Source organism: Cataglyphis hispanica, chromosome 9, assembly GCF_021464435.1.
Source record: "Cataglyphis hispanica isolate Lineage 1 chromosome 9, ULB_Chis1_1.0, whole genome shotgun sequence".
Taxonomy (NCBI): Eukaryota; Metazoa; Arthropoda; class Insecta; order Hymenoptera; family Formicidae; genus Cataglyphis; species Cataglyphis hispanica.
The window spans coordinates 3,518,593-3,539,661 of NC_065962.1; the positions used below are offsets into that span (position 1 = coordinate 3,518,593).

Below are 21,069 nucleotides of genomic sequence, written 5' to 3' on the forward strand. Positions count from 1 at the left end.
TGTTGCATTTTTCAGCATTTGCGATTAAGATTAGCAGCGATTAAGCAGTAGCATTACATTGGCATTACATTGCAGATTGTTGCACTACAGTGTTAGACTTCAGCATTATGATTTCGTTGAAAACGATTGTTGATGACAATGATTGTTATTGTTAGATTGCGCGGCATTGTTAGATTGCTGTTAAGATGGCGTGACATGTTTTACTGCTATGTCAGCAGCATCTGTTACAGCATTGTTCGTTACGTCGTGACTGTTAAGTTTGAGCAGGACCACGACTGCTACTGGCGACCATCATTGCCATTGAAAGACTGCTAAGCATTGCTACTGTTAGATTGACTACACTAACTGTTGATAGATTCAAAGACTAAGAGCAAAGCATTTGCCATAAGTAGACCTGAAAGCATTTCTAGAAAGATTAGTGAACGATTGTTAATTGTCAGCATTGTGACCTGAACGACGCAGCATTAGCAGCATTGTTGATTAAAGATTAAAGATTAAAGATTACATTGTTACATTGCGATTAAAGAATCTGCGATTAAGCATTGTTATGATTGTGCATTGTTGAATTGCGATTGCATTTCAGCATTTGCGACGAAAGATTAAGCATTTGTTAAAGCATTTTTTGCCATTTTTGCGATTACATTGCATTGCGATTAAGCATTGTTAATCTTTTGCGATTAAGCATTGTTTTTTAAGATTTTGTGCATTAAGCATTTAAAGCATTAAGCATTGTGCGACCAGTATTGCATTGAAAGATTACATTGTTAAAGATTAGATTGTTGATTGTTATTTTGATTGTTAATTGAAAGATTGTTACGTTGTTGATTTTGAAAGACTAGATGAAAGATTGAACGATTAAGATGAAAGATTGTTAGAATTCTGCATTACATTGTTGCGCAGCATTTCAGCATTGATTAAAGATTAAAGAAAGCATTGTTATTGCAGCATTTGTTGATTACGATCGAAAGATGAAAGAATTGCGACAGATTGATTGAAAGCATTGTTAGCAGCATTTTGCGATTAAGATTACAGCATTAAGATTGAAGACCAGAAAGATTGTTACTGTCGATTGCGATTGTTGCCACCGTTAGCCGAGCAGCACTGCGACCGCGCACTGCGCTACTGCTACATTTGCCAGGAACCGTTACTGCCACTGCGAATGCCACTGTTACCGTTAAGCATTCATTGCGCGAACTGCCACCGTTAGATCGCCACTGACTGTTATCCTCGTTACCGTTAACCGTTGCCACTCGCCACCGTTGTGCACGGGCACTCACCGTTACCGCCACCGCGTTAACCGCCACCGCCACTCGCCACCGCTGCCACCGTTAATCTCGCCACTGCTACGCCATTCGCCAGCCACTCGCTTCGCCACCGCCATCGCCACCGCCACTGCCGTTACCGCCACCGCCACCGCCACTGCCACCGCCAGTTCCACCGCTCGCCGCCAGCCGCCACTGCCGCTCGCCGCTTCGCCACCGCCCCCACTGCTGCCACTGCCACTGCCACTGCCACGGCCACTGCTGCAACTGCCAATTTCACTGCCACTGCCACCGCCAGCGTCGCCACCGCCACCGCTGCCACCGCCACCGCCGCCACCGCCGCCACCGCTCACCGCCACCGCCACCGCCACCGCTGCAACCGCCACCGCCACCGTGCCACCGCCACCACCACCGCCACCGCCACCGCCACCGCCACCGCCACCGCCACCGCCACCGCCACCGCCACCGCCACCGCTACTGCCACTCGCCGCCACTGCCACTGCCACCGCCACCGCCACTCGCTGCCACTGCCACCGCCACTGCCACCGCCACCGCCACTGCTGTAACTGCCACCGCCACTGCTGCCACTGCCACCGCTACTGCTGCAACTGCCACCGCCACTGCCACCGCCACTGCTGCAACCGCCACTCGCCACTGCCATTAAAGATTAAGCATTGTTGTTAATTTGAAACATTGCGATTACATTGAAAGAGCGATTAAAGCAGCATTGTTGATTGTTATTGAAAGATTGTTATGGGGAATTAAAGCATTGTTATTGTTATTTCGGCGATTAAGCATTGTTACTGGTGATTACAGAATTACATTGTTACTTCAGCATTTTCAGCAGCATTTTGCCATTGTTATTGTTATCGTTAAGCATTTGTTAAGCATTGGCATTGGCATTGTTAATTCAGCATTGAAAGATGAGCAGCATTGACTAAGATTAGCAGCATTAAAGATTAAAGATTGTTACTGTTTACTGTTAATTTGCCATTATTGTTAGACCACATTACATTGTTATTGCGAGCAGCATTGCTACTGTTAAGCATTTGTTAAGCATTGCCATTGCGATTAAGATTGCCAGGGACCATATTTTTCACATTGGCATTTGTTGCTGATTGCTACTTCAGCATTTGAAAGAGAAAGATTAAGAAAAAAGATTAAGACAAAGAAGATTAAAAGATTGAAAAAAAAAAAAGACAAAGATTGTTAGAATAAAAGATTAAGATTGAAAGATGAGAAAAAGATTTTGTTAGGACCAGATTAAGAAAGATGAAAGAAAGACGAAAGATTGAAAAAAAGATGAAAGATTAAAGATTGAAAGACCATGATTAAGATTAAGATTGAAAGAAAGATTGAAAAAGAGAAGAAAGATTGAAAAAGATTAAGAAAGATGAAAGATTGAAAGATTGAAAGATTGAAAAAGACTGAAAGAAAGATTATGAAAAAGATTGAAAAAAAGATGAAAGATGAAAGATTAGTGAAAGATTATGAGAAAGATGAAAGATGAAAGATTAAAGATGAAAGAGATGAAAGATGAAAGATGGGACTGAAAGATGGTGATTAGTGAGAAAGATTTTTTGAAAGATGAAAGATTTTTAGAAAGATTACATTGAAAGATTAAGATTAAGATTAAGATTGTTGATTTTAAAGATTAAGATGAAAGAAAGATTGTTAGCATTAAGATTAAAACATTTTGAAAAAAAATGAAAAAAGATGAAAGAATTTTAAAAGATGAAAGATTAATTAAGATTAAGATTAAAAAGATGAAAGAAAGATTTGAAAGATGAGAGATTGAAAAAAAAAGATTAGACCTGAAAGATGAGAAAGATTATGATGAAAGATGAGATGAAAGTGGGACGAGATGAAAGATGAAAGATGAGATGAAAAGATTAAAGATGCATTTTTTTGAAAGATTAAGAAAGACAGTGACAGATGAGTGATGAGATGAAAGAGATGAAAGATGAAAAGATTAAAGATTGTTGAATCTGAAAGATGAAGCAGCATTTTGGCGATTGAAAGCATTATTAAAGATTGAAAGAAAGATTTTGAAAGATTAAAGATTAAAGATTAAAGATTGAAAGATTGATTATAGATCTGAGCATTTTCAAGACGAGCAGCATTTTTATTGTTATTGTTATCGAAAGAAAGCATTTTGAAAGATTGAAAAAGATTGGCGATTAGCAGCATTTTGAGCGATTGGGGACCATGATTAAAGATTTTGATTAGCAGCATTGTTACATGCGAGATTGTTTACTTTGAAAGCAGCATTGAAAGAAAGATGAGCATTTCCTGATTGTTGATTTCATCATGTCTGAGATTACATTGCTATTTGCGATTGCGATTTGTTTTCAGACATATAGTTCGACCAGCAGTACTTTGCTAAGATTGAAAGAAAGATTACATTCAGCATTGAAAGTTGAACTGCCACTGCCATCTGCCGCCACCAGCCGCCACCGCCATCGCCATCGTTGTAACCGCCACCGCCACCGCCACCGCCATCGTTACCGCCACTGCTGCCACCGTTCACCGCCACCGCCACCGCCACCGCCACCGCCACCGCCACCGCGCCGCACGCGGCCACCGCCAACCGCCACCGCCACCGCCACCGCTTTCACCGCCACTGCTGAAACCGGTTCACCGCCACTGCTTCGCCACCGCCACCGCCACCGCCACTGCCGTTCTGCTGCCACTGCCACCGCCACTGCTGCAACCGCCAATTTCACTGCCACCGCCACCGCTGGCGTCCGCCACCGCCACCGTCGCAACCCGCCACCGTCCACTGCCACCGCCGCCACCGCTCACCGCCACCGCCACTGCCAGCTGCTGCCGCTTCGCCACTGCCACTGCTGCAACTGCCACTGCCACTGCCACTGCCACTGCCACTGCCACTGCTGCAACTGCCACTGCCACTGCCACTGCCACCGCCACTGCCGCCACTCGCCACTGCCACCCGCCACCGCTGCCACTGCCACTGCTGCCACTGCCACTGCCACTGCCACTGCCACTGCTGCAACTGCCACTGCCACTGCAAAGCACCGACCACAGCACCGCCAGCAATCTCGCCACCGCCTGACGAACGCATTGCTTACTGTTACCGGCGACTGCTGCCACTTCGCGACCGCGACCGCTCACGGCCATTTCAGCATTTCGCCGTTACTGCCACCGGCTGCATCTGCCAGCATCCGCCACCGCCACCGCTGCCGTTACCGCCACTGTTGAACTGCCACTGCCACGGCCACTCAGCATCGTTACCGCCACTGTTGCCACTCGCTACCGCCACTGCCACCGCTCACTGCTGTCAGCTGCCACTGCCACTTCGCCACCGCCACTGCTGCAACCGCCACCGCCAACTGCCGTTACCGCCACCACCGCCGCAACCGCCACCGCCACCGCTGCCACCGCGTCTGCCACCGCCACCGCCACCGCCGACGGCCACCGCCGCTGCCACTGCTGCACCTGCCACTCGCCACCGCCACCGCCATGCCAACCGCCACCGCCACTGCCACGGCCACTGCTGTAACCGCCACCACCACCGCCGCCACTGCCACCGCCACCGCTGCGGAACCGCCACTGCCACTGCCACTGCCACTGCTGCAACTGCCACTGCCACCGCTGCCACCGCCACGGCTGCCACCGCTTCACCGCCACTGCCAACTGCCACCGCCACCAGCCATCCGGCTACCAAGACCGTTACTCAGCATCCGTCACCGCCACCGTTTATCCGGCCACCGCATTGCGTAACCGCCACCGCCACTGCTGTAATCTCGTAATCCGCCACCGCTACTGCTGCAGAACTGCCACTGCCACCGCCACTGCCTACTTCGTTGCAATCCGGCCACCGCTGACTGCGCTGCCACTCGCCACTGCCGCTGCTGCCACTTCGCCGCCGCTGCCACTGCCATCGCTACTGCTGCCACTGTTAGTAAGCATTGTTTTTGGTTTTTGTTTTTAACTTAAATCATGTAAAATTTTAATAGTCGAACAGACTAAAATTAAACATATTTCATTTTTATTTTAATTCAGCATCGAGGTCGCAAACATTTTTTTCAATATAAATTTTAAAAAAATATTACGCTGTTATCACTAATGTAATTAATTCTTTATAAAATTATTAACTTTTAAAAATTAATGAATTTATTCATTATTTTTAAATATTATTGTTTTTAACTAATTCTATATATTAAAGTTAAAGCAATTTAATTATCCTCCCAATAAAATAAAATTTTAAATTTCAATATTATAATCTTTATTAAATAATTTAAAATTTATATAAAATTCTATAAGGTCTTCTCGTCCCATAATATCATTTGAGCATTTTTACTCAAAATTTAAATTTTAATTTTTCATCTTAGTTAAAATTACATTCATTCCTTTATTCCAGTCCGCTATTAAAAAACAATTGATTATGCTACCTTTGCACAGTCAAAATACTGCGGCTATTTAATTCTATAATCATTGAGCAGAATAAATTTTATATTCATCCCATAAAACCATGTTTTTATTAAACAGGTAAACTTTAAATTTTATTATTTTAAATAATAAAATTTATTTTGCCTAATTCCTTTAATAAATATACAATAATGAATTTTTAATTTTTTTAATTTTTTTTAATTTTTATACTAATTATATCATTATTATTTTATAATCTTAATTTTTATAAATATTTTCTTAATTCATTAAATATATTAAATATAAATTATATTTAAAAAATTTAATTACTAATTAAATTAATAAATAAATTTTTATAAATTATTAAATTTTTCCAAAAAATTTAAAATTTTAATAATATATATATATATATATATATGTTTAAAAATTTTTATTATTTAAATTAATTTAAAGGTTATTCCATAAATTTTATAATTTAACTTAATAGTAATTAAATTATAATAAATATTTATATTTAAATTAGATTTATATAAAAAAAATTGATTGAAATATCTTCTCTAAATAAATATTTAAAATAATTATTTCACATTAACTTTCATTTATATTTAACTCTTTTTAAATCGAGAAATTTTAATTTCTTAAAATTCTTTTTAATAAACCCTGATACAAAGGTACAATAAATTAAATTTATTTTTTAACATTTATCTTAAATTCATTTACATTACTTTTATTATTATATAAATAATTATTTTTGTTTATATACTAAAACTAAATAATTTATATATTTTATCTATTATATAAATTCTTTTTAATATAATTTTATTAATTAATAAAAATATAAGCAATACATAGTTATACCGAAGCTATACGTCCTAATATTACGAAAATCCTAAGCAATACGTCGTTATATAGTGAAAAACCTAATCAATACGTCGTTATATAATGAAAAAGCAATACGTCTTTAAATCTAAGCAACACGTCGTTATGTAGCGAAAAACTGAAGCAATATGTCATTATACAGCGAAAAACCTAAGCAATATTTTGTTGTATAGCAAAAAACCTAAGCAATACGTCGTTAAACCTAAGCAATACGTTATTATATATAGAAAAACATAAGTAATACGTCGTTATATAGCAAAAACATGGGCATTACGAAGTTTTATAACAAAAAAAACTAAGCAATACGTCGTTATTCGAAAAAACATAAGAAATACGTCGTTATACGAAGAAAAACTGTAACGGTCGGATTTTCCCGAGCGCTGTTTCGGGATAGCTCGGCCGGGATCAGGGCTCGGAAGGGTATAGCAAGTATCGTAGCCGGGTATAGAATAAATAATGTGTTTATTTACGTCTGATTGCAGTGTTACAAATGCGTATGGGTGTATATAAAACGTATGAGTGGGCGTGTATAAAATGTATAAATGCGTGAGTATGCAATGTGTGTCGGATGCGTGTATATAATATATAGCATATGAAAGTGCGTGTAGATAACGTATGAATGTGAGGGTATACAATGTAGGTCGGATGCGTGTATATAATGTATAGCGTATGAATGTGCGTGTAGATAACGGATGACTGTGAGTGACGCGCGAGTGCGTGTCCGTATGTCAGGCGAAAATGCGGATGCACAGCGGTGGTGCGATTCGGAGCGGGATGCGCTCGAGTGCACGCGGTAAGGGCACTCGTGAACGGCGCGATCGTATGCAGTGAATCGGACGGTCGCGTGCGATTATCGATACCTGGCGTCGATGGGTGGTAGCACCTGTCGGCTAGGTAATCGTGATGGCGCGCGGTGATGGCTACGCGAGGGGCGGGAGCCTCGCGTCTTGGCGAATCGCGTATTGCCAAATTCGGTGCGTAGGGAGGTCTCACGGCCCTAGACGCGCGGATTCCGTCGCCGTAATAATAGCGAGTCTGTCGAATTTATGCCGGCGCGCGAGATACCTCGCAATATTTGTTCCGGATTTGCAGGAATGGGTTGCAGCGGAATAGGAGCGTCCGGCAGACGGAAATATCCGTCGGTAGCGGGTAATTTCCCACCGCTTGAATTGTTGCCGGACGATCGGTGTTCTGGTAGGAACGCTTATTTATGGCGAGATGCTGGGAAAGCCCAGCAGAGGCGGAGTACTCCCAACCTCTATCTTGCTAGTAAGCGTATAGGTTTCTGGTGTGCTCTGAGCGTCTTGCCGACTTCAGAGCGCGGACAGGATTCTATCTCTTTTAGCCGGTGGAGCGCCTTTTTATACCCGGCGTCGGCAGTATCGCGTCGGCGCGATAATTGTTTATCCAACAATTCGGTTGAGCCCGACCGCGGCTCGGGAAGTTTCGGAAACGGTCGGAGCGGTTTCCCGAGCACGCGAGTCGTACGGTGTGCCGACCCGGTTGTATAAAGTAAACAAATATTAACAACATATTTATTTTCGCTCACCGATTTAAAATATAATAGAGCGCATAGCGCCTTCGCTCTTTCGGTCCTGTGACTGGTGGGCGTGGGACGGCGGTATTCCGCGTGTTGGCCTGACCGGTGGTCGTCGGGCCGCGACGTCCTGCGGGTGGACGGCCGGGTAACGATGTATGTATCGTTACATCACCCCCTCGGTAACTAAAGCCTGAATTTGAGGCTTCTTCGTCGGTTCTCCGTCTAGTTGATGCGACGGCGGTACCTCAACTGCCCGGTCTTAGAGAACCGCATGATCCAGTGTCCCTGGGGGCTGCGGATTTTGTATTTCCGGGACACGTGCACGGCGAAATGCGGTACGTCGAACTCGATGCCCGGTTCTACCTGCATTCGGATCGGTGGCGGCGGCAGCGATCCGGTGGGCATCAATAATATCGGCTGTTCCCCGGTTCCTGTGCCTTGAGGCGCGGTGGTTGTTGCTGTCGGTCGATTTGCGACGGCTGTTGGTCAGCGTGGCCGGGCTGGTAGCGGCGGTGGTTGCTGCATCAGTCCTTGCAGCTTTCGGGCATTTGTCCGGTCTGACCTTTGTATTAAAGTGCCGATCCGGGGTGGTCTGGATGGCGGTGGTCTGGACGGAGGCTTTTCGGCTATCCGGTTGCCGGTGCGGGCCGTTCTTTCTCCAGTTGCTTGGTTTGGCTGTCCCGGGCTCTTTGTCTCTCCGAGGAGCTCCTCGATTTCCCTCAAGATCTCTTCGGCTTCAGTCATCTTGACAAACTGTGTTTTATTTTTTCGTTTTCGCTGGTGTTATTGTCTCGGTCGTCGGTGGGGATTTCGTCTTCCTCGTCCTCGGCATTGTTTTTGTTTTTCTTTAAGTCTTGTACGTATACGTGCCTGTACCATTACCCTGTACCATTTACCCCTCTTGCTCCTCAAGTCTACGATTACTGGGGAGACTATTTTTCATACCTCGAGCGGCCCGATATATTTCGGCGCGAGTTTTGCGTTGAATTTGTCGGCCTTTTTTGATAACGGATGGTCCTTTTTCCACACCCATTCGCCGATTTTTGGCTTCCATTCTCGTCGGCGGAGGTTGTAATATTTTTCCTGCCTTTGGAAGGCTCGTGCCAGTTGGATGCGCACTATTTCGTATGCCTCGTCCAGTCTCCGTCGGGTTGTGTCCGCCGGGGTGCCTGTTGTTGCGGGTGTGGTGTGGTGACGTTAATTCTCGCCCGTGGTTTAAATATGCCGGTGTATATCCCGTTGCGTCGTGTACCGCGGTGTTGTAAGCGAACTGCAAGGAGGGGAGATGTTCGTCCCAGTCCCTATGGTCCTTTTCTACGAACTCGCTTATCATTGTTTTTATTGTCCGGTTAGTTCGCTCTACGGGATTGCAATGTGGTGCGTATGCCGGTGCCCATTTGTGCTTGATGTTGAATGCCGCCAGTCGGTTTTCGAACTCTTTGGATACGAATTGTGTTCCATTGTCCGATAGGATTGATTCCGGCCGTGGCGTAATATCACCCGTTCTGTTATCGTTTTAGTGGTCGCCTTTGCTGTTGCCTGTCTCAGCGGTGCTAGCTCTACCCATTTCGAAAACCTGTCTTGCATAACGAACAGCCAGGTGTGTCCCTGTCGTGATCGTGGCAGCGGTCCGACGAGGTCAGTCGTGATCTGTTCCCATGGTTTTTGGATGTTCGTAGCGTGTAATTTGCCCGCTGGTTGTTCCTGGGCGGCTTTATGTGCCTGGCACGTTGGGCATGTTCGGACGGTTGTTTCTCTAAACATCCCTGGCCAGTAAAAATATTCGGCTATTCTGGCAATGGTTTTTGCGATGCCGAGGTGTCCGGCCGTTGGTTCCTTATGGTGCTGGCTTAGGATTCTGGTTCGCTGGTCTTTGGGTACGCATTCTTTCCATTGCTAGTCTGCGTTTGTCTCCTTGAAGTTGAGGCTGTGCAGGATGTGTTTGTATAGTTTCCCGTTCTGTACTCGGAAATCTGGTCGGCTGGCGGGATCGCGCTCGGTCTCCTCCAGTACCCGTTAGTACCATCCGCATCAGCGCGGTTTCGCTACGCATACCTCGGGTTGTCGCGATAGGGCGTCGACTACGCGGTTTAACGTGCCCTTTCTATATCTAACCTCGAGGTAGTATTGCTGCAACTCAAACAGCTACCGGGCTAGCCGGCCGGTGGATGCTTCTAATCGTTGCAGCCATTTTAGCGATTGGTGGTCGGTAATTACGGTGAAGGGGTGGTACCCTTCCAGGTATCCCTTCATTCTTCGGATGCCCCATACCACCGCGAGGCATTCGAGTTCGGTAGCGCTGTAATTTCTTTCGGCGCTATTGAGTGTTCGGCTCGCGTATGCGATGACGCGTTCCCCATTCTCGAAATTTTGCGTCAGCACAGCGCCCAGTCTGCTTGTGCTGGCGTCGGTTTGCAACACGAATCGGCGGTTGAAATTTGGACACGCGAGCACAGGGGCTGACACCAGTGTTTTTTTAAGTTCGCGGAAAGCTGTTGTTTCCTCGATTCCCCACTTCCACCTTGCGTTTTTTTGTGAGATTCGTGAGTGGTGCCGAGACGGTCGAGAAATTTGCGATGAACCGTCGGTATCATGACGCCATCCCGAGGAACTGTCGGATTTGTTTTACCGTGCGTGGTTCGGGCCAATTTGCGACGGCGCTTACTTTTTCGGGATTCGTTCGTATTCCTTTGCGGTCGACTACGTGCCCGAGGTATTTGAGTTGATCGACACAGAATTTACATTTCTCCGGGTTTAGGCGGAGTCGTGCGTCGCGGAGCCGGCGGAGGACCTCGGTTAATAGTCGGAGATGGTCGTCGAACGTTTTGCTTATGATGATGATATCGTCTAGATATACGAAAACGTTTGGTTCTAATGATGGGCCGATTATGCGGTTCAAGAGTCGCTGAAATGTGGCGGATGCGGAGTGCAGTCCGAATGGCATTACTTTAAACTGATACAGCTCTCTGCCCGGTATCGTGAATGCGGTGATTGGTCGGCTTTTTGGTTCGAGGGGTACTTGCCAGTATCCTTGTTTGAAGTCTAGCGTTGACAAGTATTATGCTCCCCTTAATTTTTCCAATGTTGCGGTCACTTGTGGTAGTGGGTAAGCATCTTTTTCCGTGGCGTCGTTTACTTTTCTAAAATCGATGCAAAATCGGTACTTTCCGTCTTTTTTTTTTACTAGTACTACTGGTGAGCTCCAGGCGCTCGTGGATGGTTCGATGACTCCTGCGGCCTCCGTTTCTTCTACTTCCTGGTCGATCACTGCTTGCATTGCCGGGTTACGCGGTCGATATCGTTGTTTGATTGGTGTATCATTTTTGAGTCTTATTCAGTGCTGTATTTTGTCCGTTGGCCCTTGAATTCCTTTGAATTTTCCGAATTCTTTTCCAAGAATTCCTGTAGTTTTCTCCTTCGTTAGTTGTTCGTGTGGCCAATCCTCCGGTCGCTGTGCACAGTGTTGTGTTGCCTCTTCGTTGATGTGTTCGGGGTGGCTCCAACCGGATCGTTGTTCGTGTCCACAGGTCCACTCCCATGAGTACCGAGCTTTCTAGTTTCAGTAGTATGGCGAATTTGTGTTGGATCGTTCTCCCTTTAATGCGTATGGGCGCGGTGATGGTTCCTGGTATTGTGGCCGACTCCCCATTTGCCATCTGTATTTCTCCGTCATGCGCTTGCATCTTGTGCCCGTACCGTTGTAATTGTCGTGCCGTTTTCTCGTTAACAAATGATATTTCCGCCCCAGTGTCTATGAGTTTTCGGAAGCGCGTGCGGTCTATTTTTATCCTTATGTGCGGTCTCGGATCATACTTTATGCGGGGCTCGGGGCGCTGGATTTGACCGCTGGCGACCCGGCCCGCCTGGCGTTTCCCAGCGCGGGATGGCATTCTCTTGTGAACACGCCGTCTCGTCCGCATTGTGAGCAGAATTTTCGTGGGGGTCGTTTGCACGTTCGGCGTGTGTGTAAGCATATCGACGGACCCGCGCCGCTCATTAACCCTTTCGCTACGGGCGACTTCTTCGCCGTGGTATTTCCGCTGAACGTGCCGCCGCGCCAAAAATGTGCACGGTGCTCGAGTAAAATCGACAGCGGCCGCGTTTACGCTTCACGGCAACCCGAGTTGGTTTGACGGTGTTTATTGAAAAAAAACTCCACAAATTAAAATATTTATAACATTTAAACATATTAACTTTTTATTAAATTTTGAAATTAGAGAATATAATTGTAAGATAATAATTACAGTTAATAATGAAATTGTGTGTGATATTGCTCGAAACATGATATTACGCATAAACCAACATCGCAAATTTGGCATTGGTATCGCGATTCGCTCCTCCTGTCATTTTTTGCACATACAACGCACTTTCGCAATGGATTTTTTCGTTTTGCAGTTGCACTTGTATACAGCGAAGGAAAGTGTCTTCCAGTTAGCCGAAGTGGATTTGTTTGTCCTGATTTGTTTGAAATATTGTTGGTCGTTTTTTGCAGATAGCGATTTAAAAGTTGCCGAATTAATTGTAAGTGAAAATTTGCCATTGATATATCTTTACCAGTTTTAAATTTGTATAAGCAGTAAGCGTTCCATACGCATATATCTATTAAATGAAAAAAGTATTTTTTATACCATTTCATATATTTTCGCTGTGAATGAATTGTGCTAATAACCATGTCCGTTTTGTCAACACTTCCCATTAATCGATTATAATCGACAACACACTTTGGTTTCGTTATCATTTCGTGTGTGCGATAATGCCGTTTCGTGTCGACAAATTCTTCATTGTGAAAAATGGACAACATATACACTTCCCTCTTGTCACATTATTTCATAGCCAATAGAATATCAGAGGAGCGGAAACTCGCTTCACCTTTTTTTAATTTATCCTGCATAACTGGCATACCCTTTCGTCGTTTTCGGACTGTTCCGCAAGCATTAGTTCCATTTTGATTTAAAAGAATAAAAAGGGCCGGACTTGTGTACCAATTATTCACATATAAAGTATGGCCTTTATTTAAATACGGTTTCAATAATTCCATAACTACAGTGCCCGATTTCCCAATAATTTCATTTTCGCTACTTATAGTCAATCCTCCAGTATAAATTATAAAATCTTGTATGAATCCAGATTTAGTATCACATAAAACGAATGATTTGATCCCAAATCTGTTTCGTTTAGAGGGAATGTACTGTTTAAATGTCACAGTCTACCTTTATACAGAAGTAAATCCTCATCAATGCATAAGTTTTCAAAAGGGTAAAATACGTTTTGAAAACTTTGTCAAAGCATATCGCAAATTTCCCGTATTTTATATAATTTGTCCCTATCTGCAGTTACTTCATTAGAATTAAAATGTAAAACTTTTAACAAATATAAAAATCGGTCTCGACTCATCACTTCTCCAAAAATTTTGCTTTTCAACAACTCGTCGTTAGACCAGTATTTATAATATGATAATTTTTTATTTCGCGACATTAATAATTTTATGGCGAGGAAGCAATAAATTTCTGGGAGAGAAGTGTTTCGGGAATTTATCGTATTTGTATCGTTATCAACTCTATTCCGATAATCGTTTGTCGTGCCAACAATGAAATTTATAAAATTTTCGGAACAGAACAACTAGAAAAAATCTAAAGCTGATGCCGAATAACCAATTGACGTTTTTATTCCCGAATGATTGCATTGAAATTTATGAATATTCGGCCGGAATAATTTGATATTCCATGTAATTTGTCTTTTTATATCTTTTCCAGATTCAATTGAATTGTCTTCTTCGGATTCAGAATTTAGTATATTTGCTCGAATTATTTTATTACAAGTATTTCGTCTTTCTTTTGCCAAATTTAAAATTATTTGATCATCTTCTGATTGTTCCGAATAATTCTCATCCTCATCATTAATACGTCTTGCTCTCTTATTTTTCATCATTTTAAAGAATGGGTTAAAATCTGTTAAAAAATAATTAATCTAAATAAAGGTAAATAAATTTAATAAATAACGAACTATATCTTTGTGTCTGTTGTCGGGAACAAAAATAAAAAATATATCTTTAGAAAGCACTAACTTTATTTGATGCAAACATTCAGACGAGCGTCTTCAAACTGATTTGGCATTTTTTTGTGATTTTTATACTTGAGGAATCTCGAGAGAAACAAATGATAAAAAACAAGACATGCTACATTTCCAGCGAAAGATACTCGATGTGAAGTAACTCTAATCGCTTGTCATATGTATTATACAATGTACAATACGGGGCATTTTATGCATAGCGGCTATAGCCGCCCGTAGTATGTGAGTGGCATTTTATGTAGAGCGACTTCAGTCGCCCGTAGTACGTCAGTGGCATTTTATGGAAAGCGACTATAGTCGCCCATAGTACGTCAGTGGCATTTTATGGAGAGCGACTATAGTCGCCCGTAGTACGTCAGTGGCATTTTATGGAGAGCGACTATAGTCGCCCGTAGTGGCGAAAGGGTTAAGGATTGCGGCGAATGCAATTCTCGAAGCGAAACGGTGTAATCAGTGATATCGGTGGTGCTGGCTTATTGAACAGAGCGATAAACGCGCTGCCCTTCGAGCTACATATACCGGGCTATCAATTCTGCGGGCTGGGTTTCCGTCTCGCGAAAAGACTAGCGCGAGGTGATAGAGGTGTCAATTCGTTGGATGCGGCCTGCCGCGAACACGACATCGCGTACTCGCAAAGCGGCGATCTCGCCGATCGACACATCGCCGATCGAGCGCTCGCCGAAAAAGCGCGCGAGCGCATCGCGGCGAGCGACTCGACCTTAGGCGAGAGAGCCGCCGCGACGATCGTATGGGCGGTTATGAAGGCAAAGACAAAGTTCGGAATGGGTGTGCCCGCGAGAACGAGGAGAAAGAAGAGCGGGAGGAGGAGAATGACCATTACGAGGAAACGAGCACTTCCTGTAGCGAAACGCGGCGGCTTCTTACCCCTGTTACCGTTGTTCTCGGTTCCTTGGCTGGAGGAGCGGCGGGAATCGCGAAAGCGGTGAACGATGGCAAAGCGGCGCGACGGCGGCTGGAGGAGTTACAGCGTCACAATCGCGCGATGGAAAGTCGTATCTCGCGCCTTACAAACGTGGAAGCGGCGCATCTTCGACGAGAAAAGACGAATGTTAAAAAAAAACTCGCGGAAAACGCTAGAGATTTTTCCATTCATTTCGGTGCAACGACGGACGAACAGTTGAATCGCGCCGCGATACTCTCGCGCGTGCCTCACTTTAGAGGCGTGTTTATGCGCAACGCTCTTGCGATGCGAGTGCGCCGTAATGAAAGCGGTATCATTAATTTAGACGACGCGTCGAAACCGGGCATTTATTGGATGGTGTACACGAAGAAGGGCGACGACGCGATCTACTACGACAGCTTCGGCAATCTTCGTCCGCCGCGCAAACTCGAACGATATCTAGGACGCGATACGATTATTCGATACAATCGTGACTCTCAACAAACGAGCGATCAGAGTATCTGCGGACAATTGTGCCTGAGATTTCTCCGAGAGATCGATTGGAAAAATTTTCGGTCGTAATATCGGATCGTTCGTCGGAGAACAGTTCGCTCGCGTTCGCCGATCATGTCGCTGACTCTCACGCTATCCGGACGAAGCAGCGACCTCACGGCGAGTTATTTTCCGCCTCTGGATCTAAGCGATGGCGATTACGAGTTAGGTCTCACTAATTTCGAAACCTACAATACGATACCGAATGTAAATTCCACGAACAATAAATTTTACTTCGACGATAACGATGAGGTTATCGCGATTCCCGTCGGATCTTACGAGTTAGACGCTATAAACGCGTATCTAAAAGCCGCAACTCGTCGAAAACGGCCGACGAAAGAAGAGGAGAGAAAGCGAGACGAGAGCGAGGAACCGAAAACGAGAAGCGAGGACGACGACTACATATACAACGTCGACGACCGCGACGACGATGTTTTCGACGACGAGAACAGCGAGAGGAGCGAACGCACCATAGCGCTTCGCGGAAACGATAACACCATGAGAAGCGAGATCAAGTGCGCGTATCGCGTAAATTTTACTAAACCCGATAATATCGGTTCGTTACTAGGTTTCTCGTCTCGTGTACTACAACCGAACAGATGGTACGCTTCCGATAAACCGGTAAATATTATGGCCGTTAACGTTATTCGCGTAGAGTGCAACGTCACGACAGGAGCGTATCACAACGACAAATCCGCGCACACTATACACGAGTTCGCGCCGAACGTTCCGCCCGGATATAAATTGTCGGAAATTCCCGCGCGAATCATTTACCTCCCGATCATCGCGCGAATCATAACTGATATAACCGTGCGCGTCGTGGATCAAAACGGAAAGTCGATCGACTTTCGAGGCGAGGAGATAACGATTCGTCTGCACGCGCGACGAAGAAGATAGACGGACGCGCGCGATGCTCGTCGTGAACGAGTCGAACGCGAGAAGCGCGCCCATCGTAACCGTAGCATCGTCCCTAGACGCGAAGAGAAGAAAGGGAAAGAGAAGCGGAAAATTAACCGTCGCCAACGCGACCTTTCTGCGCTCCTTGGGTTTCGTCGTTCCGAAAACTGCTTACGCGTAAGAGCGAAATGAGCGACATCTTGAGTATCACCGGAGAACCAATCTTCGACGATCGCATCGTCAAGATCGAGACTCACACGTACAATCCTTACGCTAATACCACATTTGAAAATAGCGACGAGATACGAATTCCTATACAACAACAGGATCTGTACACCTTACCCTGCGAGAGTTTCCTCTACATCGAGGGCACACTCGAGTCGAAGAAACCATCGGATGCGGAGAGCGAAAGCTCGGCGAGACTGGTGAACAATTGCGCCGCGTTCATGTTCGAGGAGATTCGCTACGAGCTCGATGGGGTAGAGATCGATCGAAGCAGAAACGTCGGGATAACGAGCACGATCAAGAATTACGCGTCGCTGACGGTCGAGAGAAGCAGCATATTGCAAAACGCCGGATGGGACTTCGCGGCGAAGAGTCACGCGATCGACGATTTTAACTTCTGCGTACCTCTCAGCGTGTTACTAGGTTTCTGCGAGGATTACAAGCGCGTCGTGATCAACGCGCGACACGAACTTATCTTGATACGAGCGCGCAACGATCACAATTGTCTCGTATCGCGCGAATCGCACGAACCCAAGATCGTTCTATTAAAGATACAATGGCGAATGCCTCACGTAGTGTTAAACGATATTAATAAATTAGCGCTATTGCGTACATTGGAAAGCGGAAGATATCTGAGCGTCGCTTTTCGTTCGTGGGATCTCTACGAGTTTCCGCTTCTTCAGAGCACGACCAAACATTCGTGGGCGGTTAAAGCGGCAACGCAACTAGAGAAACCGCGTTACGTTATCTTCGCGCTGCAATCCGGAAGGAAGAACGTTCTGCTTCAAGATGCCTCCATGTTTGACGATTGTAAACTAACTAACGTCAAACTGTATCTTATTCGGATTTTTATCCTTACGACGATATGAATCTAAATTTCGAAAAAAATAAAATCGCGGTGCTGTACGATATGTATTCGAAATTTCGAAAAACATACTACGGATGCGATAAAGACGAAGCACTCTTTAATTTATTTAAATTTAAAACGTTCGGTCCGATAGTAGTTATCGACTGTTCTCGACAGAACGAATCCATTAAGAGCGCTACCGTGGACGTTCGTATAGAGTTCGATTGCAAGGAGAACGTTCCCTCTAACACCACAGCCTATTGCCTCATTATTCACGATCGCGTAGTAGAGTATAATCCGCTCACTAACGTTGTGCGCAGAATCGTGTAGAATAATCTAATATAGCGATAAATAAAAATATGAAGGGGGAATAAAACGCTTAAAAAGAGGAAATTTAGAGAAGCGAGCATTCTAACCTCGACTCGCGTCGAAGATGGACACGCCGATCTTCGCCGACCTTCAAGGTTTTATCGTTAACGAAAAATTTGTCGCGAAAGAGATAGCTATATTGAAAAACGGCAAAGAATTAACGCATCATATCTTTCGCGCGCCAATGTCGTGGAATTTATTAACGAAAGCGGAGAAAACGCAAGCTTGCTGGTTGATCAACAATCATCATCAATTGAAGTGGAACAGCGGACACGTTAATTACGGGTCGATGAAGAGACTCGTTCGAGACGCCGTTCGCCGTGGAACTAGTCCCGATTTTACAGTACGCATATACGTCAAGGGCTATGAAAAAAAGAAGGCTCGCCGAGATCCTGGAAGGCGTCGAGGATCGCGACGTCACCGTCGAGACCATCGACGCCGATTTCGAGGACATCGGTCGACTAGAGATACTGAACGCTCCGCGAGCCCTTCGCTGCGGATATCACGCGAAGAATTGCGCATTGGAGAACGTTTGCAAATTGCGCGATTGGTGGTTGGAGCGAAATAACGGTTTAAGCTATATAACGATTTGAATTATATTTAATTTTAGCATATATTATTAATATACTATTAAATTGTATATTATATTTTATATCATATTAAATATTATATCATAATATTATAAATTGTATAATGTATTATAAATTGTATAATGTATTACAAATCTTTCAATTATATATCTTATTTAAAAATATACATATTAATACAACGATAATCGTTGACCGCGTATCCTCTATCTTTGCGACGCTTATTACGCTATATCATAATATTATATCGCGACCGCGATAAGAGCGAAGCGCGACGCGAGGCGAGACTAATTAGAAAAGGATAGGCTATATGAGAGAAAGGAAGCGAAAACGGAAAGAGTTAAATCACATCGTTCATTCATAATTGAAAGCGAAAGTTATAGTGAGCGTGCGAGCGAGCGTGCTCCAAAAGAGACAAGCGCGAAATGAGACGGCCGACGGACAACGACACCCGCGAGTATCGAGACGCGCTCGATTCTAAGATGAATAGAATCTTAACACTTTTGCTATTAATCATACGCGAGATACGATTATAATTCGCACGCGGCGGATGAACAGCGATAAATCGTCTGTCTCGGAATAACTGCGGTAGTCACACAACGGTACTGAAATATGTCTATTTCAATAAACTAGACCGACTCTTTATCTCACTCGAGTAGCGTACACGCGTCAAAGTACTCTGAGCGGAATGCGCCGCGCTCGGTTGGCGGCTTACCTTTATACTGTCGTCGCCTTCTCGAAGGATCCAGAAGGTCCCCGAAATTTAGTCATTTCCGCCGACAGTTTTTAGGTGACTTGTTTGTCGCAATTTTACCTTAGATCCTTCGAGAAGGGCGACGATGTTTGTTGTTGCCGCGCGTTTTCGCTCGGTCGCAGAAAACGCTACCTCGCATCGCGCGCGCGGCGATGACGCGGTCGCGCGGCAACAAAAATGCGAAGTTCGAGATCGTTGCAATCTCGAACAATAATTATAAACGATTTTATTTTACATCATAATAAAATATATATTTATAATAAAATGTATAATAAACGTGCATAAATATTAAAATATAAATGTAATAATAAAATATATAAAAATTTATAAAATATTATATAAAAAATTGCGTAAAAAAATTATATAAAAATTATATATAAAAATTATATAAAAATTATATATAAAATTTATATATAAAATACGCTCGAACGCGCGCGGGAAGCTCTCCATTTTATCTGCAAATAAAACAACCGTTATTAACGAATACATTTTTTACATTATAGATAATTTAAATTATAAGATCGCGCAAAATATTCACCGCGCTACTTCTCGCTCTGTCACGTCTTGTCAAAAATTCTAATTTTATTTTCCTTTTTTTTTTCGTCTCTCTTATAAATAATCAAAGTCCAGCAAGCGCAATTTGAATAGCGCGCCAAAGACACGCCATGACACCTGATTTCCTCGAGCGCCGAAGCGTGGCGCATCGTTAGCTCTTCCCACCACTGCGCGTCCCACCACTACACATCCCTATTCTCGGCAGCGGCCGAGCCGCCGAAACGAAGGAGCTCAGTGCGCGCTCCAACTCAAACAGTCTCTCCCGCGCCGCAGACCGAGCAACATGGCTCTCCCGCGCCTCCGATAGAGCAACAGTCTCTCCCGCGCCGCAGACCGAGCAACATGGCTCTCCCGCGCCTCCGATAGAGCAACAGTCTCTCCCGCGCCACCGATCGAGCAACATGGCTCTCCCGCGCCTCCGATAGAGCAACAGTCTCTCCCGCGCCTCCGACCGAACAACAAGTCTCTTCCGCGTCTCCGATGGAGCAACCGAGCTCCCTCGCGAACTCAATCAACCTTCGACTTTAAATTCAAATCCAACTCTATTTCTAAATCCAACTTCTAATTCTAGTTTTAATATTTAGTTTAATTCTAAATAATCTTATATTACATCTAATTATAATACATATTCTAAATCAATTTAATACTACAGTGTATAAGTATAAAATATAATTGTGTTATAAGTGAATCAATTTTTTATTTTTATTATTTATCCTATCTCTGGATCCAACGTGTTCTTGTATTAATTCTCGTGATTCTGTGAGTAAGTGATACACATCCTAAATTCATTTCTCTACTCTCAATCGTCTGGTTAATCGTTTTATTAATATTCATCTGTATCTGGCTCTATTCAACCACACACACACGCACACACTTACGCTGATATACGATACTAGCAGTGCGGACCACCGCACGCTGCTATTGCAAATCAGAATAAAACACAAGATACTGCTGTGCGGACCGCCGCACGCCGTGTCCTCTGGTATTACACATCATTATGATTAAAGCCAGTAGTTATTTTAACAACTTATCAAATGCCTAAAACCAGACGAGGTGGAGTAAAGAATCGCGCGCGCAAACTTCTCCGCGAATTAACGCTACAACCCGCGGATTCTAATAATTCACAGTATTTCGGAGTAGAATCTTATTGTGACCCAGAATACGAAAAGTTGTTTGTGAATCACCATACCGCGACTCTCGCGATCGCGCAACGCGTTACCAAGTGCATAACTGTTATCGA

The 21,069-nt window shown here is 44.3% G+C and overlaps 3 protein-coding genes across 3 annotated transcripts; 1 reads left to right on the top strand and 2 right to left on the bottom strand.

The window, feature by feature from the left end:
- Positions 1 to 253: 253 nt before the first annotated feature.
- LOC126851910 (serine, glycine, tyrosine and glutamine-rich protein-like) lies at positions 254 to 1,923 on the bottom strand. The gene is made up of 3 exons (XM_050596245.1): positions 1,751 to 1,923; positions 1,315 to 1,577; positions 254 to 345 (listed from the first exon to the last, which is right to left on the bottom strand). The coding sequence occupies exons 1-3, from the start codon at positions 1,921 to 1,923 to the stop codon at positions 254 to 256; spliced, it is 528 nt and encodes a 175-aa protein (XP_050452202.1).
- Positions 1,924 to 3,899: 1,976 nt separating this feature from the next.
- Positions 3,900 to 4,403, bottom strand: LOC126851911 (putative lysozyme-like protein). The gene has a single exon (XM_050596246.1). It carries the CDS (start codon positions 4,401 to 4,403, stop codon positions 3,900 to 3,902), a length of 504 nt encoding a protein of 167 aa, XP_050452203.1.
- Positions 4,404 to 16,680: 12,277 nt separating this feature from the next.
- LOC126851912 (uncharacterized) lies at positions 16,681 to 17,586 on the top strand. Its single transcript, XM_050596247.1, has one exon. The coding sequence runs from the start codon at positions 16,681 to 16,683 to the stop codon at positions 17,584 to 17,586; it is 906 nt and encodes a 301-aa protein (XP_050452204.1).
- The last annotated feature ends 3,483 nt before the right edge of the window (positions 17,587 to 21,069 follow it).